This window comes from Aplidium turbinatum, chromosome 8, assembly GCF_918807975.1.
Source record: "Aplidium turbinatum chromosome 8, kaAplTurb1.1, whole genome shotgun sequence".
In the NCBI taxonomy this organism is placed as follows: domain Eukaryota; kingdom Metazoa; phylum Chordata; class Ascidiacea; order Aplousobranchia; family Polyclinidae; genus Aplidium; species Aplidium turbinatum.
Genome location: NC_137479.1, coordinates 11486705 through 11514402, shown reverse-complemented (window position 1 = coordinate 11514402; position 27698 = coordinate 11486705). Strand labels below are relative to the sequence as shown.

General features: G+C 35.1%; 2 protein-coding genes across 3 annotated transcripts; one reads left to right on the top strand and one right to left on the bottom strand.

Moving 5' to 3' along the window:
* Positions 1–2567: 2567 nt before the first annotated feature.
* Positions 2568–7882, top strand: LOC145776064 (uncharacterized). Its single transcript, XM_082587470.1, has 6 exons — positions 2568–3597; positions 4937–5227; positions 5634–5779; positions 6515–6683; positions 6821–6923; positions 7476–7882. The coding sequence occupies exons 1-6, from the start codon at positions 2568–2570 to the stop codon at positions 7723–7725; spliced, it is 1989 nt and encodes a 662-aa protein (XP_082443596.1). The 3' UTR covers positions 7726–7882.
* A 5476-nt stretch (positions 7883–13358) lies between these two features.
* LOC145775634 (uncharacterized) lies at positions 13359–22340 on the bottom strand. Of its 2 annotated transcripts, XR_014290166.1 has the most exons (7): positions 21787–22340; positions 20954–21244; positions 18227–18375; positions 17328–17499; positions 16933–17035; positions 16228–16738; positions 13359–16058 (listed from the first exon to the last, which is right to left on the bottom strand). XR_014290166.1 is itself a non-coding variant. In XM_082586958.1 (6 exons), the coding sequence occupies exons 1-6, from the start codon at positions 22274–22276 to the stop codon at positions 16471–16473; spliced, it is 1473 nt and encodes a 490-aa protein (XP_082443084.1). In that variant the 5' UTR covers positions 22277–22340; the 3' UTR covers positions 13359–16470. The 2 variants fall into 2 exon arrangements, 1 of the variants encoding a protein (XP_082443084.1); XM_082586958.1 differs by having other exon boundaries at positions 13359–16738.
* Positions 22341–27698: the final 5358 nt, after the last annotated feature.

Sequence of the window (27698 nt, the reverse complement as noted above, 5' to 3'; positions counted from 1 at the left end):
TCACTATTAATTTCCGAGAAAGCGTAATTCTTGAATACAACCAGTTGTCTGCTTTACTTCAAAGTTTTCAAAGAAAATTAACTTTTCCAAAAAAAGCTGTATGGAATGCTGAATAATAGGAAAGTTTGAAATATCAGATATCAGTTGAAGTAACAGGCTGTAGTTTTGTTAAAATCACTCATAAGAAAGTGGTGATGTGTGGAATGGATTACTATAATTGTTATCTAATTGGCCTTACTACTTTTCTAATCGATATTTGCTTTAAGCTATCAAGAAAACTAATTTATTTTAGCAGAGCTATTTTTACAGAATTGTGACAATGATTTCTGTTCAATTGTTTTTTTGTTTTTTTTTAGCAATCAATTAAGACAAGTTTAAGCATCAAAATTTTTCTTACAATGCATTGCAAATTAGTTAATTTTTATTCATTTTATTTACAGTAGGCCTACACTTTTCACGCAACGTTGTATTTCAAGTGCAATGTCAAGTAGTCTACTACTGCGAGTTTAGCAATCATGCGTAATCTGCTGATAAAATAAGGTGTTTCAATGCTCCCAAAAACGTAATTTCATAAAATAATAGTGACATTGGAAGTTTACACAGGATTGTGCAGTAAGCATGTTTTTTCCTTTTGAAGTCTAACAAGAATTAAAAGCAAAAATTGTAGACACGACTAGAAGTTAGAAACTGATTGAGGTGTAGACTAACGGCTGAAGGCCCAGGCCCATCAAAAACATAAAAAATACTAAAAGCAACTGAGACGATCTTAGTAAAAAAAATAAAACAACTATATCATCAAGTGCCCAATAGATCCCGGGATTTTAACCGCCTTTTTTTCTGATTTTGTGAATATTTAATAGTGATCTTGGAATTTCAAGCATTTACAGTACTCATGATCATCAAATCAGGATGATTTTGCTTCATTTCAGGGTCTAGTTTTATTTCAAAAAACTGTAGTCTAGGCCTATACTGGCAAATTCACCTAAACCATTAAAGACAAAGGCAAAAAAATGAACTGATGTCAAACCTATTTCGATTTATGACCGCAGCCAGCTTTCCCTACTCCAAATGAAATTTCTTTAGTTAACGAAGTGACAATTGGAGAACGAAGTCAAAAAATGTGAAAAATCTGGATAATGTTCTAACGGGATCCGAAGCGAACCGTATAGCCTATATATTAGCAAATTGCTTAACCTGAAACTAGAACAAAGCAAATGCGTTAACATAATTTGATCCCAAACTATTGTAGAGCCGCTAAATGTTCTTGAGTCGAAGTTTAACCGTGGTCAGCTGTCATTGGACTTCCTGACATAAAGTATATGAAAGTCATTTTACATGCACTAGTCACTGCACCACGACTAGTCATAATGAAATTACAATGTTGGAAAATGTGTATTGTCAATTATTGGGTACAATGTTCTGTTCTGAGCATTGCGGACACCTGCTCTATGTACAGTATCCTTGCAACGCATAGGATATCAAGCAGTTTTTAGTAGTTGACAGTTGTTATCAAGAACTGTAACGGCAGCGTAGGTAAGCACAAAACTTCTTTAATGTAGCAGTTAAATTTACATCATATTTACGATAGTTTGAACAGTAGTAGCCTATTTCCAAATGAATAGGCATAACTTTTAGGCAAAACTAAACTTAAGATGAGGAAATGAAGTTGTACATTTGCTATTTTATTTTAATTGTTTTCGGTACAATGAACGTAATGATTCATCGACCTATAGCTCCAAGTCCCTCAAAGTATTAATCCAGCTCTGCTAGAAAATATATTTAAATCAATAATCGGGCATTTTATTGTTACACTTCAGTTGTTGAGTGCTTTTTGAAATTAATAGGCAGTTTAGCAAATTCTAATTAGCTTATTGCACATCTATTACACAAGACAATTTTTTCTGCAACGAAGACAAGAAAGATTTTGGGGATTTTCGAGGGTGGGGAATCCGAAAATGAAGTTGGTTTTCTTGAATCAAAGCTGTTTTTTTTAACTACAGCTATTGCACACGTGTGATGGCTGTAGTGAAAAACAGATTTGATACGAGAAAAAAGGACCTCACTTTTAAACTCAGCGATCAAAATTTACCATAAAAACGATCGTTTTGTTCGTACGCCAGAAAGGTTTTTTTTTTTTAGTTAGCTTCTCCAGAAAGTTAGTTTCAAATTGTTACCTGTGTAATCAACTTGAGCTATTGACACTTTTTTAGGGTCTTAATGTCTACTTTAGGTTGTGGTATGACTTTTAAAGTTTAATCAAATCTGCATCTAATTTTGTGTTTCAGCTATATCTAAACTAATAACACAGTAACTTATGAACAACCTCATTTAATTTTTCGTATTAACAGTAAGTGATTGTAACCCTTAAGTTTCAATATAAGAGTCATTGTTTGTCTGGAAAGATTAAATTGACACAGCCAACATTTTTCTTCAATTGATTTTAGAAGGTGAAAGTTGAGCGTTGCTCGATTTTGTAATCGAGTATTCTGAAAGCTGAAAGATTATCTTTTGTCACTAGACTAAATCTATCTCCTTTACCTACAGAAGGGTTTCCAGAGCTAATTACTATGCCAACGATTGCACCAGCTCAGCTTCAACCACAAGCATTCAGACCAGGTCCGTTTGAACCAGGCAGAGTCATGCCAGATCGTCCACCGGAATCGATCATACCTGATCGGTTTGTGTCAGGTACAACTACACAAAGTCTGATTTTACCAACTACAACTATTCCAGATACATTTACACCAAGAACAACTCTTCCAGATCGGATCATACCACAAACCATTATTCCAGATCGGTTTACACCAAGAACAACCATTATTCCAGATCGGTTTACACCAAGAACAACCATTATTCCAGATCGGTTTATACCAAGAACAACTCTTCCAGATCGGATCATACGACCAACCATTATTCCAGATCGGTTCATACCAAGAACAACTCTTCCAGATCGGATCATACGACCAACCATTATTCCAGATCGGTTCATACCGATACCACAAACTGTTATTCCAGATCGGTTTACACGAACGACATCTATCCCAGATCGGTTTACACCAAGAACAACCATTATTCCAGATCGGTTTACACCAAGAACAACCATTATTCCAGATCGGTTTACACCAAGAACAACCATTATTCCAGATCGGTTTACACTAAGAACAACCATTAATCCAGATCGGTTTACACCAGTAGCAAACATTATTCCAGATAGATCTGTATCAACAACAATTTCTGATCGATTTCAACCGGAAGAACTTATCACAGGTCACTTTGAAATTTTTAACCAAACTAATGCAACACCGCCACCAATGAACGGGAGTTTGATCACAATAGACAATTCAAGAATTTGCGGGTTTGTGGGGTTTTGTGAAAATTCTGCTTACGATACATGCATTAATATTACAATAAACTCATGTGAAGAATGCAGTCAAGTTGGAGCCGGTTTTTTCTTATTTCTCATAACTATCTTGGGATTAGCGATTCTTATCGGAAATTTTGTCATCATTGCCGTTGGTGTACATCGTCGTCGAAAAGGAAGAGCAAACACATTGGACATTTGTAGAAGTTCCCTAGCGACAGCTGACATCTTTACAGGCAAGCTACAAAATTTACGCTTAAGTTTGTCTAGGTGCTAATTTAATTCTGTATCTAACAAATTGAATATTTTCTGTTTATTATCTCATCTTTTAGCCAAAATTTAGCCACACTTAAATCAAGCAAGAACAATCGTCGCCGTTTAGCTAGCCTATAGTCAAGGCCGGTATGGGGTTACTTTGCAACCTGGGCAAGGTTCAAATTCTGCCCTCCCATTGGTTTAACATTTTAATGTAATAAGTGAATGATACCAATTATGAATTTTTTCGGTTTCGACAACTCAAATTGTTGTGGATTAAATCACTTTACAGTAGTAAGTAGCAGGTCAAAATTAAATGATAGTCAAAATTTACACAATGCTGTTAAGTGTTAACTAATACAACTTAGGCTACGTCAAAATATAACTTTTCATGCTTACGTTACCATTTGCAAGTTTTGTTTCCAATTTCGCCATGTTGAGCGCGTAAAAATAGCCACGCTCGATATATGCCGTAGGTTGTGCTGCGTTACGTGCCTATAACTTAGTAATAAAAATTGAAGTTGTAATGTTTGGCCAAGAGTGTATACTTTTCAGATTTAGATATGTTTAGTTCCCCAGTCATTTGCACATGACTAGGAACTGTGCTCCGAAAGCTTGTAAAAACTGCTATTACTACAGCGAACCCGCAGTATTAGGCTTAAAAAGGAACGCTCAATCTACGCTTGTGAAATAACTTTTGTTTTGTTGCTGAATTTTTTTATTTTCAGACCTTGCTTTGACAAAACTTTGCAAAAATCAAAATGCCTATTTTTGGTCATAAATTGCAAGAGACGGATCTCCTAGCAAACTACTGCTTCTTCAGACCTCAGATTTTCCTCTGTTTATTTGCTATTAAAGCGTTTACTTTCTTGATACTACGGTGCCTCCATAATTTTTTCTTACTACTCGTGCTGTGATCAACTGGGTACAAGAAATTGATAATAATAGTTAACCATGGGCACTGGGCTAGGCAGTAGATAGATAGATGTTTCTTAGCTGCTGCGAAAAAGATGCACAACAAGTTAAAACACAATGTAGCCTACATAGCAAAACTGTTGAAATGATTACAATTAAAAAAAAAGAGTCATTCCATATAATCAAGAGTGGGTCTTCCAAAGCGTGGTTGAAGTGTATTGAGATAACAATAAATTTTATTGATAAATATAACAGCAAAAATTTGCTTGATGAAAAGTAGGATGTGATGTTGAAATTGCCTAGTCTTGCTGATGCACTACTTAAGCTACGTGTTACATCCGCTTGATTCTGTAACATTCTAATAAATCTCTATTGATTTATATTAAATTCGTATTGCATTTTCAGCAATTCAACTTCTGGTTGTCACAATGTACAACTACAGTTGGTCAACTAATCTGACGGCTTATGAACTTGACAGAGCGCAGCTTGCTCTCCGTGGTTCTGTGCCAGCTCACTTCGGAGCAGCTTTGTACCTTTTCGGATACACTTCTTCCATCTATCACTTGTTGTTCATTGGTCTGCAACGGCTGTACGCAATTCAAAAGCCTATTGAGTACAAATGGCAAAGCAAAACAACAGTATACATTGGATTGGGCATAGTTTGGGGATTAGCCATATTGTCTTGTTCTGTTCCAAGTAAGAATTGAAGCAGCTTTTCATGGGAATAGCTATAAGCTACGGTTGTTGTTATGGTTATGTTATGGCTTCCAGATAAGCTACAGAACTGATTGTTAGGCTACAAGTTGGTGTGTTTTTAATAAAAATGCTCGTGATACCCTTTCAAAAGCTTTTTGGCAGTAGCGTTGACAGGGGTCCAGGTGGTACGCTTGCACTCAGACCCGGGATGGTTGTAGGGTCCGTAACTTTTTTAAGGGACCTGGAACTGGAAAACACCACCACGTACTCTTTGCATACGCTGTGGTTTCTTGTGTCTGGATATTGGGCCCAATGATCATATTGATACTGGGCCCAATTATTCTCTCAAAGGCCCGTATAGCCTTCGGGATTAAATCACATGCTTCTTTATTGATTTATATTTCAGCTTGGCTACCGCAGCACTTCACTTCCAGCTATATTGTACCTACATTTCTGTACTTGACAACTATTCAGGATATCTCAGGAAGTCTTGACTTTACTGCAGCTATAGCTTGGATGGTTGTATTTTTTGCTGTTCCATACGTTTTGATGGTACGAGTATTTCTTTCTAACATGATTGTATGACGTATACTGCATCACATAATGATACACTTTTATTACTGTTATTGTCAAGATTTTATTTGTGGATTTGGAAAGTAGTATCTTATTATAAATGTGGTGGACACACGTGTCTGAAGTATTCCACATTGTAGTGAAGTATTTCAAAATTATAGCCTAATCATTTTTTCCCAGATTTTCAAAATCCAACCTCATGTGTCTTGTAGGGCAGTTGGGCTATTTACTGCTTCATTACTTTATTAATTCAACGCTGATGAGTTTGGATCGAGAATTTATTTCTTGCAATACCTAATTAATTTTCGCCAAAATGTGGTAGTTAAGTAGCTTACTTTATAAACTACCCAACATTTAGTGTAGCCTACTCTGTTTCAAAGTTATATTGCGAATGGTGCTAATTTCCATAGTAGGCCTACCTTGATATTCACTCTTACTACCTCTTTGATAGATAGTCTACTGTCTTTTTCAAAATAATATGTTTTTAAATGCCACCAACTTATCATCTTTCACGTTTTTTAAATGCTTGTTTCGAATAATAGAACAACGCTTCGTTCAACTGACAAACTGGTGGATTTTCAACTATAGTTTAATTTTATTGCAAAAAATGGCAAAAAAGAAGCAGACATGTTTAATAATAAGCAGTTTTTGTTTGTTTGTGAAAAAATGTTAAACTTTCACAACAACATTGTTTACAAAGAAATTGTCTTTCAGACTTTATCGACGATTTCCTGTGGTGTGTTGATATTAGTCAAGCAAACAAAAAGAGTGAAAAATCTTAGCGAGCGTCGGCAAGACCAAGAGGGACAAGAACTAACCAAGCAAAAAGTCAGGGTCTTCATTACAGTCGCAATCATGCAGCTTGGATTTACAATAACTCTGCGTAAGTTGAATACAACATAGTTCATGGTTTACTTCTTATTAAATTGCTGTTTTTGTTGAAGATGTGTTTTACAATGATAAACTCAAATATTCAACAAATAATTCAACATCTTTAACGTGTTGTGTTTTATGACGCAGTTCCCACGGCTGTGGTTACGGTTTTGTTCTATACTGGAAATCTGGATTGCAACAATTTTTCAACTCCATATCTCATTTGCTTTTACGTTGGAATGTCAAACAGGTGATTGTTAAATTATTAGTATGGTTGTGTTTCTTAAGTTTGCTAATTTTGCTAGTATGGGAGTGTTCAATAAGGTACTTTAAACGCTAGCATGAATTAGAGGGATTGTGAGTTTTCAGATCTCGTAAATTTGCGCCTATCGCTGCACGACACTGTGGACAAAACGATGTATTTAGTTTTCTGCACTATGTAGTCTTCTGCACCTCTAATAAGGGCAACACAAATGTTTCATCACATGAGAACACTATAACTTTTATCGGAAAATCATGGCAGGCAACTATCATCAAAACTATTCACTTGGTACTCAACAAAGCCATAGAACAGTGTTAGTGTCTTATACGATTAAACCTACAACCGTCATATTGAATGTGAATTGAATATCAAGATCGGTAAAAGTTATCGGCTATTACTTTTTGTCCTTTCTGTATAGTTTAAAGCTGCAAGAATGTTTATAATGCTTCTTTTTTGTAATACAAAATGATGGGTAGATGAAAAAAAGCTACATGTAACATTGATTAGGCTCATAACGTAGAATTTGTTTATTGTTTTTAGTTTGGTGAATTCGATAGTGTACAACTTCCGAGACAAAACGTTTCGAAGCAATGCAAAGAACCTATTTTCAATGTGCTTTTCTTTACTTTTGCCAACCACAACCACCACCTTGTCATCGGAGAGTGGATCAAGATCAAAGCAAAAAAAGTCCCAAGATCATTTTGTATTGAAAAATTGCGCAGCGTCGTCCAACAATACGTCAGTAACAGCAGTTTCCAGCAGACTAGACTCTGCCAGCGAACTACTTTAACTTCGTACGAACGAATTTTATTGGTTTGTACGAACTTAAACCTTTATGAATAGCCAGTAGTAGGCTATTCAATAATTAGTGCAACTGTTTGATACATATTGCATTTTAAAGCAAAGTCACTTGGATGTGACAAGATTGCAGATATTTTATTTTGTTGGGGAATGTCATTTATACTTATTTTGGCTTCTCAGTAAGTAAATTTTAGAAATGGCTGAGTAAAATGCAAAAAAAAACAAGATAGAACAAGATTATCTTATATGGTCAAGCAAGCAGAGTTTTCTCATACCAAAATACGACGTACAATACCACGCGATGAGTTCGCACAATCGTGTGTTTGCTCATTTAAAACAAAAAAGGAAATGACGCAAAAGCATAAGAAGCAAGACAAAACTCGTTTATTTAATGCGTTATAAAGTGTTCGTTGTTTACTGAAATAGCTGTATTGTTTGTTATTCATTGTCTGCATTTAAAGTAGACTAATCTGTAAAAACGTGAAAGTTATATATCAAATTAAACAAAATTGGACACTTTAACAATATTTATAAATAAGCTACAGACAATGCCACATTATAGCTCACATGCGGTCGTGAAATGGTCTATGGAAACAATTATTTTCATGTTGATTGGAAAGTTGTAAGCGTTTGTAGTTAAAGTTTATATGCAAAATACTTCAAAATGACACTTCTAAGAAAAGCAAGAAAAATCAACAGAGGAAAAGAAACGAAAAAAACACTGAAAAAATTGTGCGAATTTCTAAACAGATAAAGCTTTCTTTGTTGCCGTACAGTAGGCCTACTTGTATTTTTTTTTTATCAATGAATCACTAAATACGTGTTTTTCAAGAAAAGAAAAGAAACATCTTCTGACAGGTGCCAGACTCACAAAAACCCTTCATAGACGACTAGGTTACATACAAATTTATGTCTATTTCAATAAGCTTTCCCGAAGACACTCTCGCAGCTTCGCAGATGGAAACCGACTTTTAGCTGTTTAAGATCGCTTACTTGTGTGAATACACACTTGGACTACTACCTTAACGTGGTGAGAGAGTTTCCGTGCCTCAATGACCTCTGGAGCTGTACTGGCGGGAGCCAACTGCTCCCAGAAGGGTCACCCAGTATGCCAGGTTGGTCGAAAGGTAGAGGTCAGACAAAACGTAGTCCAAAGTACCCAAGTCCCCAACGGCGGAACAGGCAAATGAAGCCAGCCAGGCTCAACGACTGTGACGGCGGATGAAGGCTGCAGCATGCCATCAGCTCTAATCGTCTTGGCTTGCCTTGCCATTGGACAAAGCTGATAGCTTTGTCAAGTTTATGTGTGCTTGTTGAGTGTGCGCCATCAAGTCCACGCTAATCAACTCACGCACAGGCGTCTTCGCAAGACACACGTAACCGAATTTTTAAAGCCAGGATTGGACTCATTAGCCATTTAAGAACTCATCGTTAGCTTTTATTTTATTGCGAAGGCCATCATCCTCGAAGACGAGGGATAGCCATCACACACTAGTGTGTGGACCTACACTACATATGCACGTTATTATCATCTTTTTTGCAAAGAAATTGTACAAAAACACGTTAAATTTATTAAGTCGTTGCAAAGTTTTCGACAAACATCAGACTTTATTTTATATTGTGTTTATCTGCAGCGTTATAGAGCATTTTGATAGCTACCCTAATGAAGTTTTGTATTTTTCACTTTTGACGTAGTTTCGTTTGCTTTTCAATACAAACTTTATTATAAAAAATTTATTCTTTTAGTCACAGCCTTTCACAAAAAATAGTAAAACGAATTTTTGTTTACTTAATTTTTCATTCTTACTTGTCAGCAAACCTATTTTCGTATTCGCAATTTGAAACAAGCTTGCAAAAGCAGAAAAAAGTAAAATGATATATCATTTAGAAAAAAGAATGACATAAGTTTTGTGTTGGCCAAGTACTTTTTTGTTTCGGTTAAGAGAATAGCATTTATGTGAAATAAAGGCATGGTTGTAAATAGTACGCATTCATTTGACAACAAACTACAGTAACTGTTTAAATGGAATTTTATAATTTTTTGTTTTGTTTTTCCAAAGCAAATAATAACAAGCATAAATAAAAAGGCCTGCACACTGCTGATGAGGTTTAGAAAACTGTAATGGATTTTGCTAAACCAACTGCTGTTTATCAAATATTACATTATCAATACATAAAGAATAGGCTACAAAAGTAGCCTAAGTCTGAAAATAAACTGTAATATATATAGCACTGAAGATGAACACAGTATTGTTTTTGAAACGTTTGCTGAACATGAGTTTAGTATACATTTTGGGCTCTTTATTTTTTAATCAATCTGCACTACTTTTTATTATTTTACTATTTTATGTTAATTTGTATTGATTTATACAGTAGCTTTTCCAGCTTTCGACTACTATCAGCCTATGATCGAGAGTCATTCACTGTCCTAACCTTTTTAAACAATTTCACATGGAGATTTAAAAAAACATGTAGGCAGTGGCGCGGGAACTATTTTTCTCTAGGGGGGGGGGGGCTGAAGCTTCCATTAGTGTTGTGAGCTTCTAGGGGGCTTCTCCCCCCAGACCCCCCTTATGTAGGAGAACGTTTAAAACTGGTAGCTACCTTTTATAGGTCCCTCCTGTGTGTAAAACGACGCCAAAACACACACATTGCAAGTTGTAAGAAACGAAGAACGGCAACAACAAAGCAGCTGTTCAGGAAATTAAAATAAAAACGAACAAATTAGAAAGTGATATTAAAACGACAGTTTGTGGAAATGAGTTCTCACACTCTTCCGAAGATTGCTTTTCGCTCAGTTTTTTCTCTATATGAACTGTGTCCATGAGCTTTTTGACATCGACAGTGTTCAAAATGTTTTGGTGGACATACATCAACGCAAGATGAGTAAGTCTGTATTGTGTCATTGAGCTTCTCAACCACGTTTTCAGGCGTCTTAGAGCAGAAAAAGAACTTTCTGATGATGCAGCTGAAACCGGGAGGCAAAGGCAGAGCTCCACGAATTTTCACGTTTCTTTGAAAAGATCAGTGTTGGAGGGTTTAGTTGCAATAGTAGCCTACCTCAGCAACCTTTTGAACGGAGTTTGCGGTTTTTCTACTTATACAGCATCGCTGAGCAAGGTAAGTTCCGTTTTAGGCGATCTTTTCTGATGGCATCAGCTAGGTAAGCTGATCTCAGTATCAGATCCTTCCTCACCGTTTGCACAGCTCAGAAGGACCTTTTCTCTGGTGGCTGCTGTAAGCAGATACACCTGGTCGAATCTTTGATCAAGCTCAGCTTAAACAACTCAAGGACTTTGATGTATTGCCGTTTCCACGCTCCTTTTTCAGCAGACGACAAAGCATCCGATTCCTCTGTGTTTCAAAATTTTGCTGGAGGTTTGCTCACTCGGAGATCCTTTGGCGTCTTTAGGTTATTGGCAGACGCTGGGACGTTCGCTGCTTCCACAAGCTTGGAAACGGATTCATCTTTTCTGAGATTTTTGATCCGTTCGCGGAAACTGGTGATGGATCCAAAGCTGAAGAAGCGGAGATCTTCTTGTTTTGGAGCTGTCTTGCGACGGCTTCTGCAGGCTGAAAAACTTCACCTCTGCAGGTAATCGCAAAATAAAGCCGCATCGTGTGTGCTTATTTTACCAAGCTGAATAGGCTATCTTTGCACGTGCGTCTCCTTCCATTGCACTATCTTCTGTCATGTCGGTCAGACATTGCAACAGGGTAGGGTAGCACTTAACAACACGAACGAGGGCAGAAGCACGAACGCACCAACGAGTAGGACACAAACCCAGAAAATTGCAGGCAACTTCATCGGAACCAAAAAACGACATGAATAAAGATTTACGTTTAGACGATTCACGAATTACAACTGCAACACCTTGAACGAAGTTTAAGGCATCGGCAATAAGCCTCACCTCCTTTACAACGTCTTGCAAAATCAAATCGAGAGCATGATTACTGCAGTGAATGTATAACGATCCAAGGCATAATGCTTTAAGTTTGGCCCGCACTCCGTTATTACAACCAGATCTCTTGCTGTTCTATGCTGTAAGTGTAAAGTGAATATTGCAGAATAATGTCCAATAAACGATAGAACGCCGTGTTAGTAGGGAGGATGGCTGGAAGCGCTACTGCGAGGTATAGTTTTCTGTGATTGAGGACTCTTTATTTCGAATGATGAGCGCGATCACACGTAATAGGAACTCGATCGATTCATCGTAGCAATTATTGCTCGAATAATTTTCTGAAAATATGTTATGTACCGTACCTTAAATTATCAGAATTTTCTAGGGGGGGCTGAAGCAATTATCCAAAATTCCAGGGGGGGCTGAATTAGCTCTAGGGGGGGGGGCTGAAGCCCCTTGAGCACCCCTACTTCCCGCGCCCTTGCATGTAGGCCTATTTTGTAAAATGTTAAGTCATTTTGTAAAATACATTGAGCTAAAATGCAAACGAATGTTTACTGCTTTCTAGTGTTGAGTGCAGTAGTGTAATGATTTTCATTGTTTTGCCAGGTTGTAAATTATTGCACCACTTTATTCCTTGTGTTATTTTCTCATTGTTCTATCTGGTTTGACAAATAAATTGGCTTTCCATCAAGTCGGATTTGTTGATTCCAGTGACGTAGGCGGAAAATTTTCATAAAAGCGAGATTACGTTATAACAACCAGATCTCATAAAAGCGAGATTACGCTTACTCTATCCTAAATAAGACTACATTTAAAGTAAAATTATTGCAAGCTAGCTACATTTTATGCGACAGAAATGAAGGTGGATCTGTGATTGGTCGCAAAATATCGACCTGTAAGCGCAGTAATGGCGTAACAAGAAGAGTTGGTTGACAGAAGAAGTTAGTATTCTTGTTTTATGTTATTTTTGTCTCATTATAGTGTAGACGTTTCTTGTCTCCTTCGATAGTGTAGATTTCAAATTGTCGGTTTAGTAAGCTGACTTAAGCAATTAATAATAATAATAATAATCGTGTTTCTATTTGCGCCCATTGCGATAACATACAGTATACTGCGATCACAAATGCGATACAACAGACTACACGAAGCAGCGAAGTGACATATAGTAGTCTTCGAGTCAGCTGCTCTCCTTATTTTGGCTTGCCATTAAGTGTGTTTGCCGAGACACAGCCACGTGCTCTGGAGCGGTGTCGAACCCACGTCCTTTTGAACGTCGCGCAGAAGTTCTCACCATTCGGCTACGCAGCCGATGGCCGACAGCTCGGCTACGCAGCCGAATTAACATTCTCATTAGCACAAACAGAGCTTTGAAAATGGTTTAATTAATACGAATTAAAGTTAGATTGTACAGAGGTACAATTTCTATTTGAATAAGAGTCTTCTGGTGATCCCTCTTTCAAGAAGAATGTGGTGCAAATGTTTCTTGAAGAATAATGATTTTGTGTGCTTGGTAGCCTACTGCTATTTTGCATTCAGCAAATGCTAGCATTTGCGCAACAATCTAACCTTTTAACATAATTTATTTGGAATAGATTTTGCTATAAAAATAGCATCTTCAGCTTCTTCTAATAGTAGGCTACTTTTTTATACTTACGCTACACGTTTATATTGTCAGAGTAGCAAACACAAAATTGAAGAATTATTTTATTTTGGAGATTCTAAGCAAATTTAACTGCATTTCTTTGAGCTGGTTTAATTCATGTATGCAGCACTTCACGAAATGGACACACTGATAACACATTTTGCTGAACACGTGGAAGTCGGGAGAAATCTGTTTTTTTAAAAAGTTGTTTACTCAAAGATATATCATTGCACATCAAATAAGAGATTGTATAATATTGTTTTAAATATTTTCCATAAGTGAAGTATCTTATTTGCACAATAGGGGAAAGTGGTGTAACTTGGACCAGTGTGTAATTTGGACCAGTCCCCTAACTCAAAAAATAAAAATCGCTTTGTCAATACTTTTGAACAGCTTGAAAAAAAAAAAAGAATAGCCCGGATGTGAAAAACTCAGCTCATTTGGTTTAGAAACGTGGATGGGAAATTGGAATTTGTGGCTTTGGGTATGCTGATGTTATTTTGGGGAGTTGGTTGCTTAGCGCTCAAATGTTATTGGCATGACTTTTGAGACTGATATGATGTTGGTATTATCTTTAACCTATAAGGAGATGTTGTGATCAATTACAAGATTTATAACCAAGTATGGAGGTCATAGTTGGTAATTTTTGACAGTGCATGACAGCGTGTAATTTGGACCAGTCATCTCACCTATGCAGCATCGCATCAGTTCAAAATTCCCAAAGCTACATTGTTAAGACATGTCAATAATAGGCTACCAATAAATATGCTACACAAGGGTCAAACACCATTGGTCGACAACTTGATCTTCCCGAAAATATTGAAGATCATCTGGTCAAACATGTTTTTAAAATGGAGTCAAGATTTTATGGTGGCCACAGACTTAAGAAAACTTGCATATGACATTGCGTCTGCCAATAATATCAATACTCCCTTCAACAGTGAAAAGGGTCTGGCTAGAAAAGATTGGCTGAAGAGATTCTTGAACCGTCATCCAGAAATTTCATTGCGAAGACCTCAAGCAACTTCGATTCTAATTACATACTCCAATGGTCCAAAATACACACCCCAATGGTCCAAAATACACACCATATGTGTAATTTGGACCATTTTTGAACATTTTTTATTGCTTAATTATTCTGTATTTTTTTATTGTACGTGGTTTATATTTTCTACACTGGTTTGCAAGTACCTAGACTGTATTTGGGTGAAAAATAATACACATTGATCGGAAGTTGCTGAGCTGTGCTTATTTTTCTTTAAGAGGTTCAAAATACACACCTTTCCCCTATGTTAATTACCAGGGCGATTTTTTATCAGTAAAGTTACTTTTCTTTAGTTGTACCAATTAACAAAAGAAATGCAGAACCAAAATTCCATGGTAGTGGGATCAATATTTAAGAAGTTATAAAGTTACCAAAAGTCACTTTTTGTGTTTTTAGGCTACTTTTCATTTGTTACGTCACTTTATTTACATACTTTTTGCACTAATTTTTCTATTTGTTTATCTTTCATTGCTACTGGAGAGATGAATTTACATTCTATGTAATGCCAAGATTTTTAATATGTCTTCTACTATGATACAGATTTTAGGTTTGCACGAGTCCATGCTGGTTCTTATCGCGTGTATTTCCGAAAACTCGTAAAGTAATTTTTTCGATGAAACAAATTGTGTTAACTATAAACCACTTGCCTTCCCTGCAGCAGCTAAAATGTTTGATTGACAGAAACTTCCTTCCAGAAAATGTATAACAAAACGTATGAGTAACTTAAATGCGTAATTATAGTTTGAGCACAAATTGAAACTAATTTAGATGCTTTTGTATGTTGAATTGCAGCTATTTCTTTCGTTTTCTTGTTTTCGTTGAATAAAGTTACTTCTTGGTTACTTTTTTACAAAATTAAAGTCACCTTTTTGAGTTTTTTAACTTACAAAAAAATCGCCCTATTAATTAGCCTACTGTATTATAAATGATACAATATCACATGACACGTAATCTGGCAAACAACAACATTGTCAAAGCAACAGCCAGTTTTGCATTTTTTTTCGCATTGTAACCTGGTTAATGAAGCACCACATGTTAAGGTAAAAATTAACAAAAAGCAGATTTTGTCAAGTGAAAGATTCTTTTAAAGATTTTTTCCAATGCGATAGCTTGTATAGAAATAATTTTCCACTTTTTGCTTGTGAATGTAGGCTATATAAAAAACGGAGTTAGGAGTAACTAAACATTTTTTTCAAAGTCATGTTCTTGGAAAGGAATCTTTAGTGAAACACTACCTTGGTAATAGTGAGTGTTTGAAGAAAAGAGAAGATATAGATCTCATAAGTATCGCAGGCTTACGAACATTTGCTTTGTAGCCTTGAGGGCATTTTTGCACTGACAAAGTTGCAATAAAGATGGATTATAAAAGAATCATGGGCTAGACGCACAAAAAATACCTGCTAGTAGAAACTTGTAAGGTAAAATAACCGTTTCGCATGTTACAGTATTTTTTTTTGCTTTAAGGCAAGACACAAGACTGATCAAACCCATTAAACACTTTCATAAAGAACATATTGAATAAATCCGAAATCTTTCTTTCATTCTTCAACAAATAAAAAAAAGTTATGTTGGTTCATAGGATCTTTATTCTTTAATTAACTTCTGAAGCTGTAATTTTTTTTTTATCTCTCCGCAATATGCGGTCAACATGGAATTCTTCAGCATATTGGGCTGCTTGTCCATACAGTTGACTTGAACATGCTGTAGGCTACATGAGCTGTTCGCCCGTCCTAAAACAGAATCATTGAAGGTGAGTTGGTAAAAAATTCTTAAATAACAAAAAAAATTTAATAATACTGAAATTATAAAGTCGGTCTTCAGCAAAATCAAGGAAACTTTGCAAATAAACTTAAAAAAACATAAAAATAGAAATTCTAAAATTGCGAAGTCTGTAAACACCTGTGTCGTTGGTCGAATCTTGCATCTTGAAAAGTTTGTTCTAAGCAATGTTTATTTTAGTGCAGGTTTGCAGATAGTTTATGCATAAACCTGATGATTGATGAATCTTCTACCACGGTAATCAAAACAAAGGTCTTGCTTTGTACAGGTCATTGTTCGCGTGAAAAATTCTCCATGGCAGGATTTTCAACAAAATTACGCCACTCATGAAACCCATTCAAATGGTTTCAAGAATACCACATCTCAAGTTTCATGTTGTTCAAACTTTCTTTTCATTTCTCCAGTGCCTTTCAAAGGGAAGAATATTTTGCTCTTTAATTCAATTGAGTTGAAGAAATTTGTTGATCTTGAATGACTTGTCGATGTATTATTGTTACTTTTTTCAGATATAGTCACAGCTACTTTCTTTGCTTTGATTCTGCAACACGCTGGAAGACAAGATGATATGGACGTCCAAATTGAAGCTCTGAATTTTGGACTGAGTACGAAGTAGACCAGGACATCTATCAAGCTGAAAATAAAAACGTCCATGTCAACTCAATTGTAGAAATTTTTGCTTTACTATAACCAACTTTATTTGTCTAATCTTTCTTGTAACACGAGTTATAGCAATTGCATAACAAGCATATGCTGACAAAGTAGGCCACAATGTTGAAATAGTTTTATAAACTGGTGCTGCATGAAAAAATAAACAAACATACATACCTGTGAGTCAAACTTAAGTAAAAACATATGAAATAGGGCGTTGAAAAATTGTTGCAATTCAAATTCCCACCATAAAATAACGCTGTCGATACGATCAGAGGAACTAAAAATAGAGAAAATATTTTAATATTTCATAATTCCTTTGACGTCGAAACGATTCGTCAGAACTGTCAACTTATATTTGTGACGTGTTTTTTTTACGATGGCTCCTGATAACAGCTTTCTTACAGTTGTGAAAACAAAGCAAATTCTTCCTTAATTTATATGTATAGGCCTACAGCACAATGATGTTTTATGTTTAACTAACACAAATTACTATTAAGTTTCCAAATGGTCATTTTAGTTTTTTAGGAAAACCTTCGCATAGAATTAAAAATAAGGCCTGAAACACTCACTTAATGATACTGTGAAACCAACTTGCATAACGATGATTGTTTTGAGTATGTGAACTTCGTATTTAGAAACTGTAGTTGATTGTTCTTTCGGCAACTGTGATGCCGTTAGTTTCCTGGCTCTGCTTCGATAGTATTTCCGAACCATTACTACAGAACCAAGAGATAATCCAGTCTGTAAATACATTTATCAAACAATTTATTTGTTTAATTTTTAAAATAATTTAGGGCTATATTCGACAATAGTTAAGACTTATTTTATTTTCAAGCCTATGCCAGGTGGTTTAAGATGTGGACGTAAAGGTGAAGTGAACAACTTCTGCTTCCTTGCCTTACCATGCCAATAACATTATCTTGTCTATATTGCAGATTTCATCTCATCGTCAGTTGTCTAGTCAAAGATGAGACGACGATGGGATGAACTGACGATGATGAAATATGCGTAGACTCAATGATAAACAATCTCCGACATGCGGTTGTATCACCAAGTACTATTGAAAGCGCCTATAGAACGTTTGACAAAAATCGGGTCCGACCTCTATTGAAAATAGGTGACTGCGTCTTGGCAAGACATTTGAAGTGTTGCATTAAAAGTGGACTTAAGGATTGGCTTTCTGGCTTTTCACCTTTTTGTTCAATTTTAATCTACATTTTCAAGCAACCGTCATAAGCCTGGATAAGAATAAAATAACCTTTTAAAACGAAAGATTTATGTTGATCTTTTATTATGTAACAAAACTAACTGAAAACGTGACAAGAAATAGAACAAACATTACATTAACGTTCATAAATGCGCTTTTGAGTTTATACCATTTAAGATTGTTTTCCATTAATTTAAATGTAAATTTAGTTCCAATGGATTAAACTTGCTTTATTGTGTGAAGAAGACAATTATTACTTACCATCAAAAAGTAAGGAAGAAACAAAAAAAGAGCAAGTGAAACTAATGCTGGTGCGTCCGTATGATTTATAGATGTTCCTTCAATTTGTGTGGGAAAATATACAAACAAGGTATGGTAGTAAGCAAACGACAGTTTATCTGGAAACCATACTGCAAACACAAAAAACAAATATTTATACCTTTCATAATTTTTTGATTTTGAAATCTTGAAATAGGTTATTTACATTGCAATCGGTGTTTTTCAGTAGCGCTAACATTTATTCTTGTCTTTATTTAGGCTACATTTCTTAATGCGCCTACGTGCGTTGTGTCACTATCAAAGAACAGAAAAGGGCAGTTGGTGAGAATACTTGTCTCCTCTTTGGCAGGTTTGGGTTAGATTTTTTATCGGATCAAGGAGTAAATGTTACCGCTGGTGATTTTTGTTACGTATAACAATAAAAAGTGATGAGCCAACTTTGTGGGTTCTACCAAGACAGAAATGCAGCACTGGAAGTTACGGTAGTTAAGGCCATTGACTTTTATAAAAAAATAACATTCTTTTTCACAATTAGCAATGACATTTTAATCGTAAATGTGTTGAAAAAACAGTTTTCAATGTAAGTTTTTAAGGATAAAATTTATGGGTATAATATTTGCATTAATTGTATTGTTGTTTACATTATTCCGTTTTAAAAATAGTTTTCTAAACCAAGGTTATACCACCGTTTCCAGTTTGTACGTACTTTAGGTAGGAACCAGTACTTTAAGAGTAATTTAATTGATACTACACCTGATGGGAAGTTTAAAAATTACTCAATGACTTTACCAGTATTTCGTACCGGTACTTTTTCACATTTTCTTAGAAAAAGCGTAAATTCTCAGAGTTGTCACACGAATTTTTATTCGCAGTTCATCATCATCATCATTATCATCATCATTTTCAGCCTGTGAGAGCCCACTGCAGAGCGTAAGCCTTCCCCTTTTTATGCCAATTTACATGGTTATGCGCTAGTTGGTAGTTGGTACCAATTGGTTGTATTGCATTGTTTGTCAATGTCGTCCCTCCATCTCACTTTTGGTTTTTCTTTCTTTCTTTTGGTTTCTCGTGGTGTCCATGTTGTTATTTTTTTAGTTCATCTATTGTCTTGATATCTTGCTATATGACCTTCCCAGGACCATTTTAGTTTCTTGATTGTGCTTAATATATCTCGTAATTTCGCAGTTCAGCACGCCTAAAATCAGCGCAAGGACGAACGAACAGGTATTTGTTGTAGTTCGTACTCTCTCATTGGCTCCAGGCGAACTCACTTATAGAATAGATAAACACAACGTGCTGAACAACTTTGCAAAATCTATAGTCCTAGCCCTCATCTACACATCTCCATATTATTGCAAAAAAATGCATTTTTTAGTACAAGCTTGGCCTTTTTTTTTTTTTCAACAGCAGCAACATTCTGCCAAGAAAATTCTAGCTTGTGTAACTACCCTAAACCATATCCACAACTGGGATATCTTCTAATAGTGAATGTTTGAAAAATATTTATTTTGTTAAAAGCAAAAATACTCATAAAAGAAACTTTCAAACCCAAGGATATCTCTACGCATCATTCAGAGGCTTTATGGGAGTATCTTATGTTGGTGGATCTTTACTTTCACAGTTTATAAAATGATTATGAGATTATAAAATGATATATGATTAAAATGATCAAAGAGATTATAAAATGAAATATTAGGAATACATTTACAGATAAAGATATTGAGATTACAAATATTTTACAAACAGGTCAAGTTGTATGAAACAAACCTGTCGGTAGTCATGAAAAATAATTGGATAGCTGGATAGCTACGTAGATGCAAACACACTGTTGAAGTTGGAGTTGTTCATACAGAATATGTATAACAATTGAGTCATTTCCTATTATTTTCATATTGCAATGTGTATTTACTGTGCTATATGTGGTATAGTTGCTCCTCTTCTTAAAAAAAAGATCTGAATTTTTGCCCAGTAGGTTATTTGAGGTATAGCTGGTTTATCCTATAACTACTGAATGCAAAAATTTGAAGCAAAGCATAAAACATTATGGTGCAAAGCAAAATGGTTTACTTTGCATGCTGCCACATGGGCGACTAGTACAATACATACTTGTGTCATAGACTCATAGTTACCGAAATCAAGAGATCTAACGTTTTCAAAATACAAATAACCAAAAGTAGGCTATCGACCAAAAGCACCGATTTGCTAAAAGAAAAAAATCGATACGGGTAGCGATTTTCTAAAATAGATTTCACGTCTGAACTGCTATTAGTAAAGTTAAAAAAGTAATTTGATGCATATAGTTTGCTTTAGTTTGCAAGATAAATTAGCTTGCATTGTTGTAAAAGCCATAAATTTTGTATTACAGACTTGTGTTGAACAAAAAATGCATAAAAACAAGCGGAAACCACTAAAACACATCCTTTAACCTAGATACATCAAAAAGTTGATGGTTGTAGTTATCATTCTAGTAAACTTATTAATTTCATGCAGTAGTGAAGATGCACAAACGTTATTCAGTGTTGTCCATGTCTGGATTTGCACATGTAATTTTACAATTTGTCATCGTGTGAAAAATTACAAACTATTTCAGATGGTAACACTAGTATCTCTATAAAGAACATCTTACATGGCTAAAGTACTATATTGTAACATTTTTATTAAGTTTTTCTGTCAAATATAGTCATAAAAGTTCAACTTGCTGTAGCTTACCTGGAAAAGTTGCTGATACCACAGCTAGTGTCCACACAATAGCTAATCCAATATAAACGGATGTGACGTTTCGTAGTTTGTAACGAATAGGGAACGCTATGGCGTAGAATCTTTGCGATGATAAAAAAACTAGATGGTACAAAGATGAAGTGAGTCCAAGGACATAAAATATTCCTCCAATCACTGCATTTGGTGTGTCCCTAGTTGTTTTGTCGGCTTGGTCAATTTCATGTGCAGTAGAACCAATAGTCCAGATAAAGTTATACAAAATAACAGCAAAGATCTGAAGACCTGTAGAATAAAAAGATGATCAATCTACGCCAATCTATAAATACCACGTTTGTGCAAACATGCTGCGCAAGATGAATGTTACAACATTAGTCAATATCAGCAAGTCTGTAGTGTATTGAGGTAACTAGATTCTAAAGGTCATGTTTAAACCATTCTAAAAAACAATTACGTTACTGCGAAAAATCATAACTTGTAGTGGTTTCATGCAACAAATAAATCATTTAGTTTGGTGTCTTTGCATGGAGTTCTATTGCCTTTATTTAGTATGTAGGTTTCGTTTCAGCCTACAATAAAGCAACCTTTAATGACGTTGGTAAGTTTTTTTTTGCATTATACAGTAGCCTATATCAAAAAAGAAATGTACATTTGAGTAAACGCTCAGAGAAGCAGGAGACATTAACCTAACAATAGCCACATGTCGGAACATACATTGTTCTTGATGGTTAACGATTTAGGTTACGTGGAAAAGTGAGAAAGAAATCGATTTCCCACGTCTATTATTTAGAATCTGCAAGTTATGACATCTATTTATTAACCTTTACCTGACAAAATATCAGCTGCAGCCAGAGATGCTCGTATTTTGCTATACGTATCCTTGAAGCCTTTTTCTTTTCTTAAAACGTTTAAAATTACCATCCCGTTACCAAAAATAATCAAACAGCCAACAAGAATGTATATTGCAGCAAATATTCCAGCTTCAGCCATGTTACACTCTTGGCAATCTTCCAAAGTTGTATTGTAACAAGTTTCAGTGGCGTTTTGAGTACAAAAAAAAGGGAAGCCACACAAAGGATACTTGTAAAGAGGAGCATCTGTAGTGATGGGGTGCATTGTTATGTTTTCTGCTTTTATTTCACCTGGAATAATGCTGGATTGGTTCAACAATTCAGAAGGTAAAGGAAGCTCTTTTGGAATAACAATTCGTCTGTTATCTCTAACTGTCAAGTAAAATCTTCCATCAAGTGAAGAATTGGTTGAGTTCTGGTTCAACGTATTACCCCCAGTTAAATTTTTTTCAAACCTTGTGTCCATGCCTGCAATACCTTCGTATACACTTATTTTAAGCAGCGCTTATTTTTTTACTTTTTACTAGTACAATATCTAAAAAGTAAAACATGTAAACAGGCACTTATTGCAAACAAACTGTTATAAATTTTACTTGTCTTCTAGTGAGCAACATTTGCGGTAAAGTGAAAGATCAATGAGCACACATTACTCTCATATTTTCCTTCAACTTTTTGTATAGACACTAACACAAATATTACACTAATTTATAACAAGATGGAAAATTATAGGCCATTATTTGTGTCGTTATTTAAATGTAACCAATTGCTCAGATCCAATTGTTAAAAATCTTTTTTAACAATTAAATATGTAAAAAACTTTGTAAAAATTAAAATCCTTCATTAAAAACGAAGTAAATCAAAACACAACCTCATACTTGTGAAAATGTATAAAACTGTAAAAACAAATGACAGAAGCACAATCTTTTTTCACGTTTTTCCTGAAAACTTTTAAACGAAGCAACTCAACAACTAAGCAATCAGTGAAATGACTTGTTTTGTAATTCAGTCCAGTTAACGTTGACAATGCCCTGCGGGGATATTGCGCAAGTGAGGCAGGTGGTAGCAGGAACAAACAGCACAACATTTCGAATCTTGCGACTTGGCTGCTATTTATAACCTGATTCTAATGATTGCCGCAAGTCTTCATCAGTCAGAAAACTTGGATGTCAAACATCTTCACTATTTTTGCTGATGATTGTGTACGAATGTACGATTATTTGTGAACAATGGTATAGCTAGTATGAATGAATTTTGATAATATGCAAAATAAGTCAAAATAGAAACTTTTACATTCTAATTTTCTAGTCACAGCGTAGCCTTGCAGGTTTCAAAGAAGCAAGCTAATCAACTGCACTGCTAATGCCATAAGAATAATAACAATCTTTCTGTTTTTGTTTTGCCCAATACTTCCCAGACAGCAAAATTTATCATTTTGCATTGATTTGACGTCTGCGTCTGCAAAAATCAAAACACAATGTACATAATAAAACTGTTGAAATGATTACCGTACAATTAAGAAAAAAGAAAATGATGAAAGCATCACAACAGCGGGAGGCTGCAAAGTGACCATTCAAGGTTTTCAAGTCAAGCAGCCACCCCTTAACTCATCAATGATAATTATAATTGGATAATTGAGAAAAAGAAATAATAATATGCTTGCGACTTTGTGAACAAAGAAGCTTTAAAATCAAGCAGCGCTGGTTCGACTCTTAGGGTGTGCGCTTGAGCAACACATCTAAGGACTGCTCTCCATTTTGCGGCACTTAATGGATGGAATAATTCTCCAGCAACAACAATAGGAGAACTTTACTCTGTCAATCTCGGTAACCTGTCCTGAGTCAAAAATCTCTACAAGTATTCGAAACTACCAGAAATAGCCTATCAAGATTGTGTCTGTCCGAGAATAAAGATTCAAAACCAAACCAGATCAACATTTCAATTGTCTATCAAGTGAAGTTCTTATTGCTTTTATAAGCATATTTTTTTCTCTCAAGCACTTCTCTTTTATTTTTTACATTTACTTAAATTTTTTAACTTCTCAAGGTGTTGCGGCCTTACCAAAATCGTTCTACATAATAAATCATTTCCTTATTGAGGACATTTACATTCACTTCTTATCGCTTTTACAGTGTGCTCATCTTTGCAACATTAATAAACAAAACTGCAAGACTGAGTTGATTAATAAGTGACAGGCAAAATTTTAAATATATATTTTTTTAATCTCCAGGTAATTCAATCATGTAACAAAACCATAGAACTTAGTAAGGGGAGTTATAGCATAACCGATAAATACAAAAACAGAAAAATATTCATTTTCTTCAATTCATTACCGGTCCTCTCATCTTTTCCATAATTTCTCTGTTCACTGCTCTTATAACAGATTAGTCTAAGCAGCTTCCATGAGTTTCTAGTAGTTTAGTCAATTTGTTAGTGTGTGGTGAAGTGTGTTAGTTTTTGATGTAAATGTGACACCTTTCATGGTTATTTGCTATAATTAAAAGTTGTCATTTTTTTTCTGTTGATGCTGTTGAGTATTATTTTATGTGACGAAGGTACAGAGCTGCTCTAAAAACATTTGAATTGGTTCTACAGTATTATTATTATTTTTATCTGAATAATGCTGTTCATTCACTCTTGTTTTCTGCCTTTTACCCGATGTATCTATTTTCAGTGCAGTATAACAACAACAGTAAATACATAAATTCAATCATTCTGCAACAGAATAATTGACGTGCAATTGCTTTTATTCTAAATTGTTTGGCTGACAACAGGTCTCATTAAAATAAAGATAAAGTAATAGGACTTCCATTTATATGTCTTAATATTTCACTTCAGTTATATTGGAACACTTTCACTAATTTATCCACTTTATTCAGAATTGTTAAGCTGTCATTAAAACATCGATTTTCGGATTTAAATGATTTTCCGACTGGTTATGAACAAAATAAACTGCATTTGCTAGTTCAGACTAAAAAAAAGGAAAAATGTCATTAAAAATGCATATTGCTTGCCGAAAAATAAATATTCTAATCTGAAATGAAATATTTATGTCAAAACGTTTTATCCCTAATAAATCTTTTAACAACTGCACAATTAAAACTTATTTCTTTTAGGTACCTGCAGCGTTGCAATCCTACAGCTCAGAGTAAAAAAGTTAAAAATTCTGTACAAGTACAGTGCACACACCCTTTCTTCTGTAGCTTACCTTGACCGCACTTAGAAATGACATGAAGCTGATTCGTGAATAGTCAACTGGTTGAAGTTTGCAATGAAAATGAAAGCAGTATTAAAGCAGCTCACTAATTTTTCCACCAACTCGGCTCATACCTAGCCAATAACTTCGAGATGTTCTGAATAAACTTTGCAAATGAAGTGACCCAGAAGGGTCAGTGGTTGTTCACGTTGGTTATGAATTAGTAATTATTGTAACTTTCTTTCACTGTCGTGTCAGTAGATTTGACTCGTGAAGCATTCACGTGCCAATAACGTAGAATCGTGTTTCTCTTGTAATGAAATCAAACTTTCCACCAAGTTTTGCTAGTAAAATGTTAATTAACTGTGTTATCAAAGTGGACGCTTTTAGACGTGGCATTTTTCATTCCAACTTACAATTACTAATTTACTGTACATAAAATCGTTGATGCCGCATTTTGGAATGTGTTCATTGTATGTTCACCAGAGACACATTGTAAGTTCTCTGAATAATGTCAAAGTAATTAGCCACTTAATACCAACGGAATTGATTTTTAATACAACTGCTGGTATGAGTGACTGATAGCGTGTCTGCGAATGTACAAGAGGTAGACAAAAGAGAAAAAAATCATATTGTGCTGGTTTTCCTTTCCATAACGATGGCAATAAAAATTAGTATTTTTAAAGATAACTTTTGATAATTTAAAACGTATGTACTGCAGTTATATAAAAACTGTTTCTACGTAATATGACTGAAGAACAGATTTGCTTCTTCGCTAACAGAAAGTTAATTCGTCAAGTATGTCAGACGTTACGTACGTAACTTTGTTCTGACGTAATTTGTTTAACTTTGTTGCCAAATCTGCACACGTGCTTTGCTGTCTGACGCATGGTGTTACCTCAAAACGTAGCTATTTCATATTTTTTGCCACAGATGAGCATGACAAGTGTGCGTGGTTTTCCTAAATTAAGAAGAAAACATTTCTTTTTGTATGATCACTCATTAAAATATTTAGAAGTGCAATGATGGTACTAAAAAGTAGCCTATCAGCAACAACAATACGCCACACAAAAGTATATATTTAAATAAAAAATAAATCAGTGAAAGTATATATATATATATAGTGAAAGTGTGTGGATTTTGCGGCTATGTATTCAACATGATTGTTAAATAAATGAGTCACATACTTAGTGTACGTCTACTGTACTGATGAGACTTGAATGTCAAAAAGTATAGGGGAGAACCTCCATCATTGGGACGATTCTACAATGGGACACTTGGTCTCCCACGCCTGGTTGATCAAACGAGCACAACGTATATGACGAATTTCAATGCGCCATGTAGTCTATAGCTTGTACCAACAGTGGGATCTTTCAATTTGTATGCATGGCTGGTTTGTTAAAGAAAGTGTGTTTTTTGATACCCAAAGTAAATAAAGACAGGTCACTTGTCTTGAAGATATTTTTCTACATACTTGGCGAAGCAGGTTGAAAAAACATGGTAGCACAGTCTATATGTCTGGCAGTTCTTAGGACAAAACGTTGTTGTCAGTGACGTAGTCTTTAAGAAATTAGCTGATTTTTTTTGCATTTGCGGATGGCATCTTCCAATGGGACAGCAGGTCTTGCCCATCAATGGGACACTGTAAATCAACTCGACTTATTCGTAAAAAGGAAAACACAGATCCTTTAACTATGAAAACTGCTGTTGAAAAAGCAATACAATCCGGAAAAAATAGACCTGTAGCAAGAGAATTTGACATAGCCTACCAAGCCAAACATTGAAAAACTGGGTTGACGCATACAAAGAGCCCAAGCAAATAATGATCTTAAAAGCAATCTAAGTTTTCAACCTCATTATGGTGTCAAAAAGATTTTGCATGATGAAGTTGAGAAAAATTTAGAAAACTTTAATAATGCACTACAGTAAATATAATCAATAACAAAGTGAATATCAAGTTTATAATATGCATTTACACGGATAATAAATTGTGTCCCATTGCTAAAAATTGTCTGTCCCAATGGTGGAGCCAGATTCAACAATGGGACGTTTTGAGTAACCTTAAAAAACTGCGCGTTATTTCTAAACCACTGGAGATAATGAAATTAAACCAAGTGTTATTTGAAAAAAAATGCATTGGCATAAGTGTTGTAAAAAAAAGTACTGCATTTCGTTACAAAATTTAAAAAATTAGCAAAACGCAAAATTTGTCCCATTGATGGAGGTTCTCCCCCCATTATTTGTTACTTCATATTATGGTGACACTGTTTCGATTACCATTCTTTATCCGCTTGACGGTGAGGGTTCAAGGGCGATACATTACGGTTTCTACTTTGCTGGTTTGATATATTTTTGTTTCATATAAACAAGAATTTGTTATCTCGTTTGTCATTACATCCTCTCTTATAGCCGTCAATACTTTCCAACGCCCACAAGCACTCCGTATTTACAAAATCATACTGTAGAACATGCCAGTCATTTTTGTAACAGGGAAAAGCAAGACGACCCGAGCGAACCGTGCAATATTGTGATGGTCAGTGATCTCACGATTCTGGGGACTTCAATGGCTAGTGACCTGCTTTTCAAGGAGGGGTTAAGGAGAAATCAAACAAATCTTTATTCACTGCAAGTAAAAAAAAGTAGTAAAAGTGTTGTCAAACAGAACCCTTCCCAGATATTAAATGGAATACCTCAA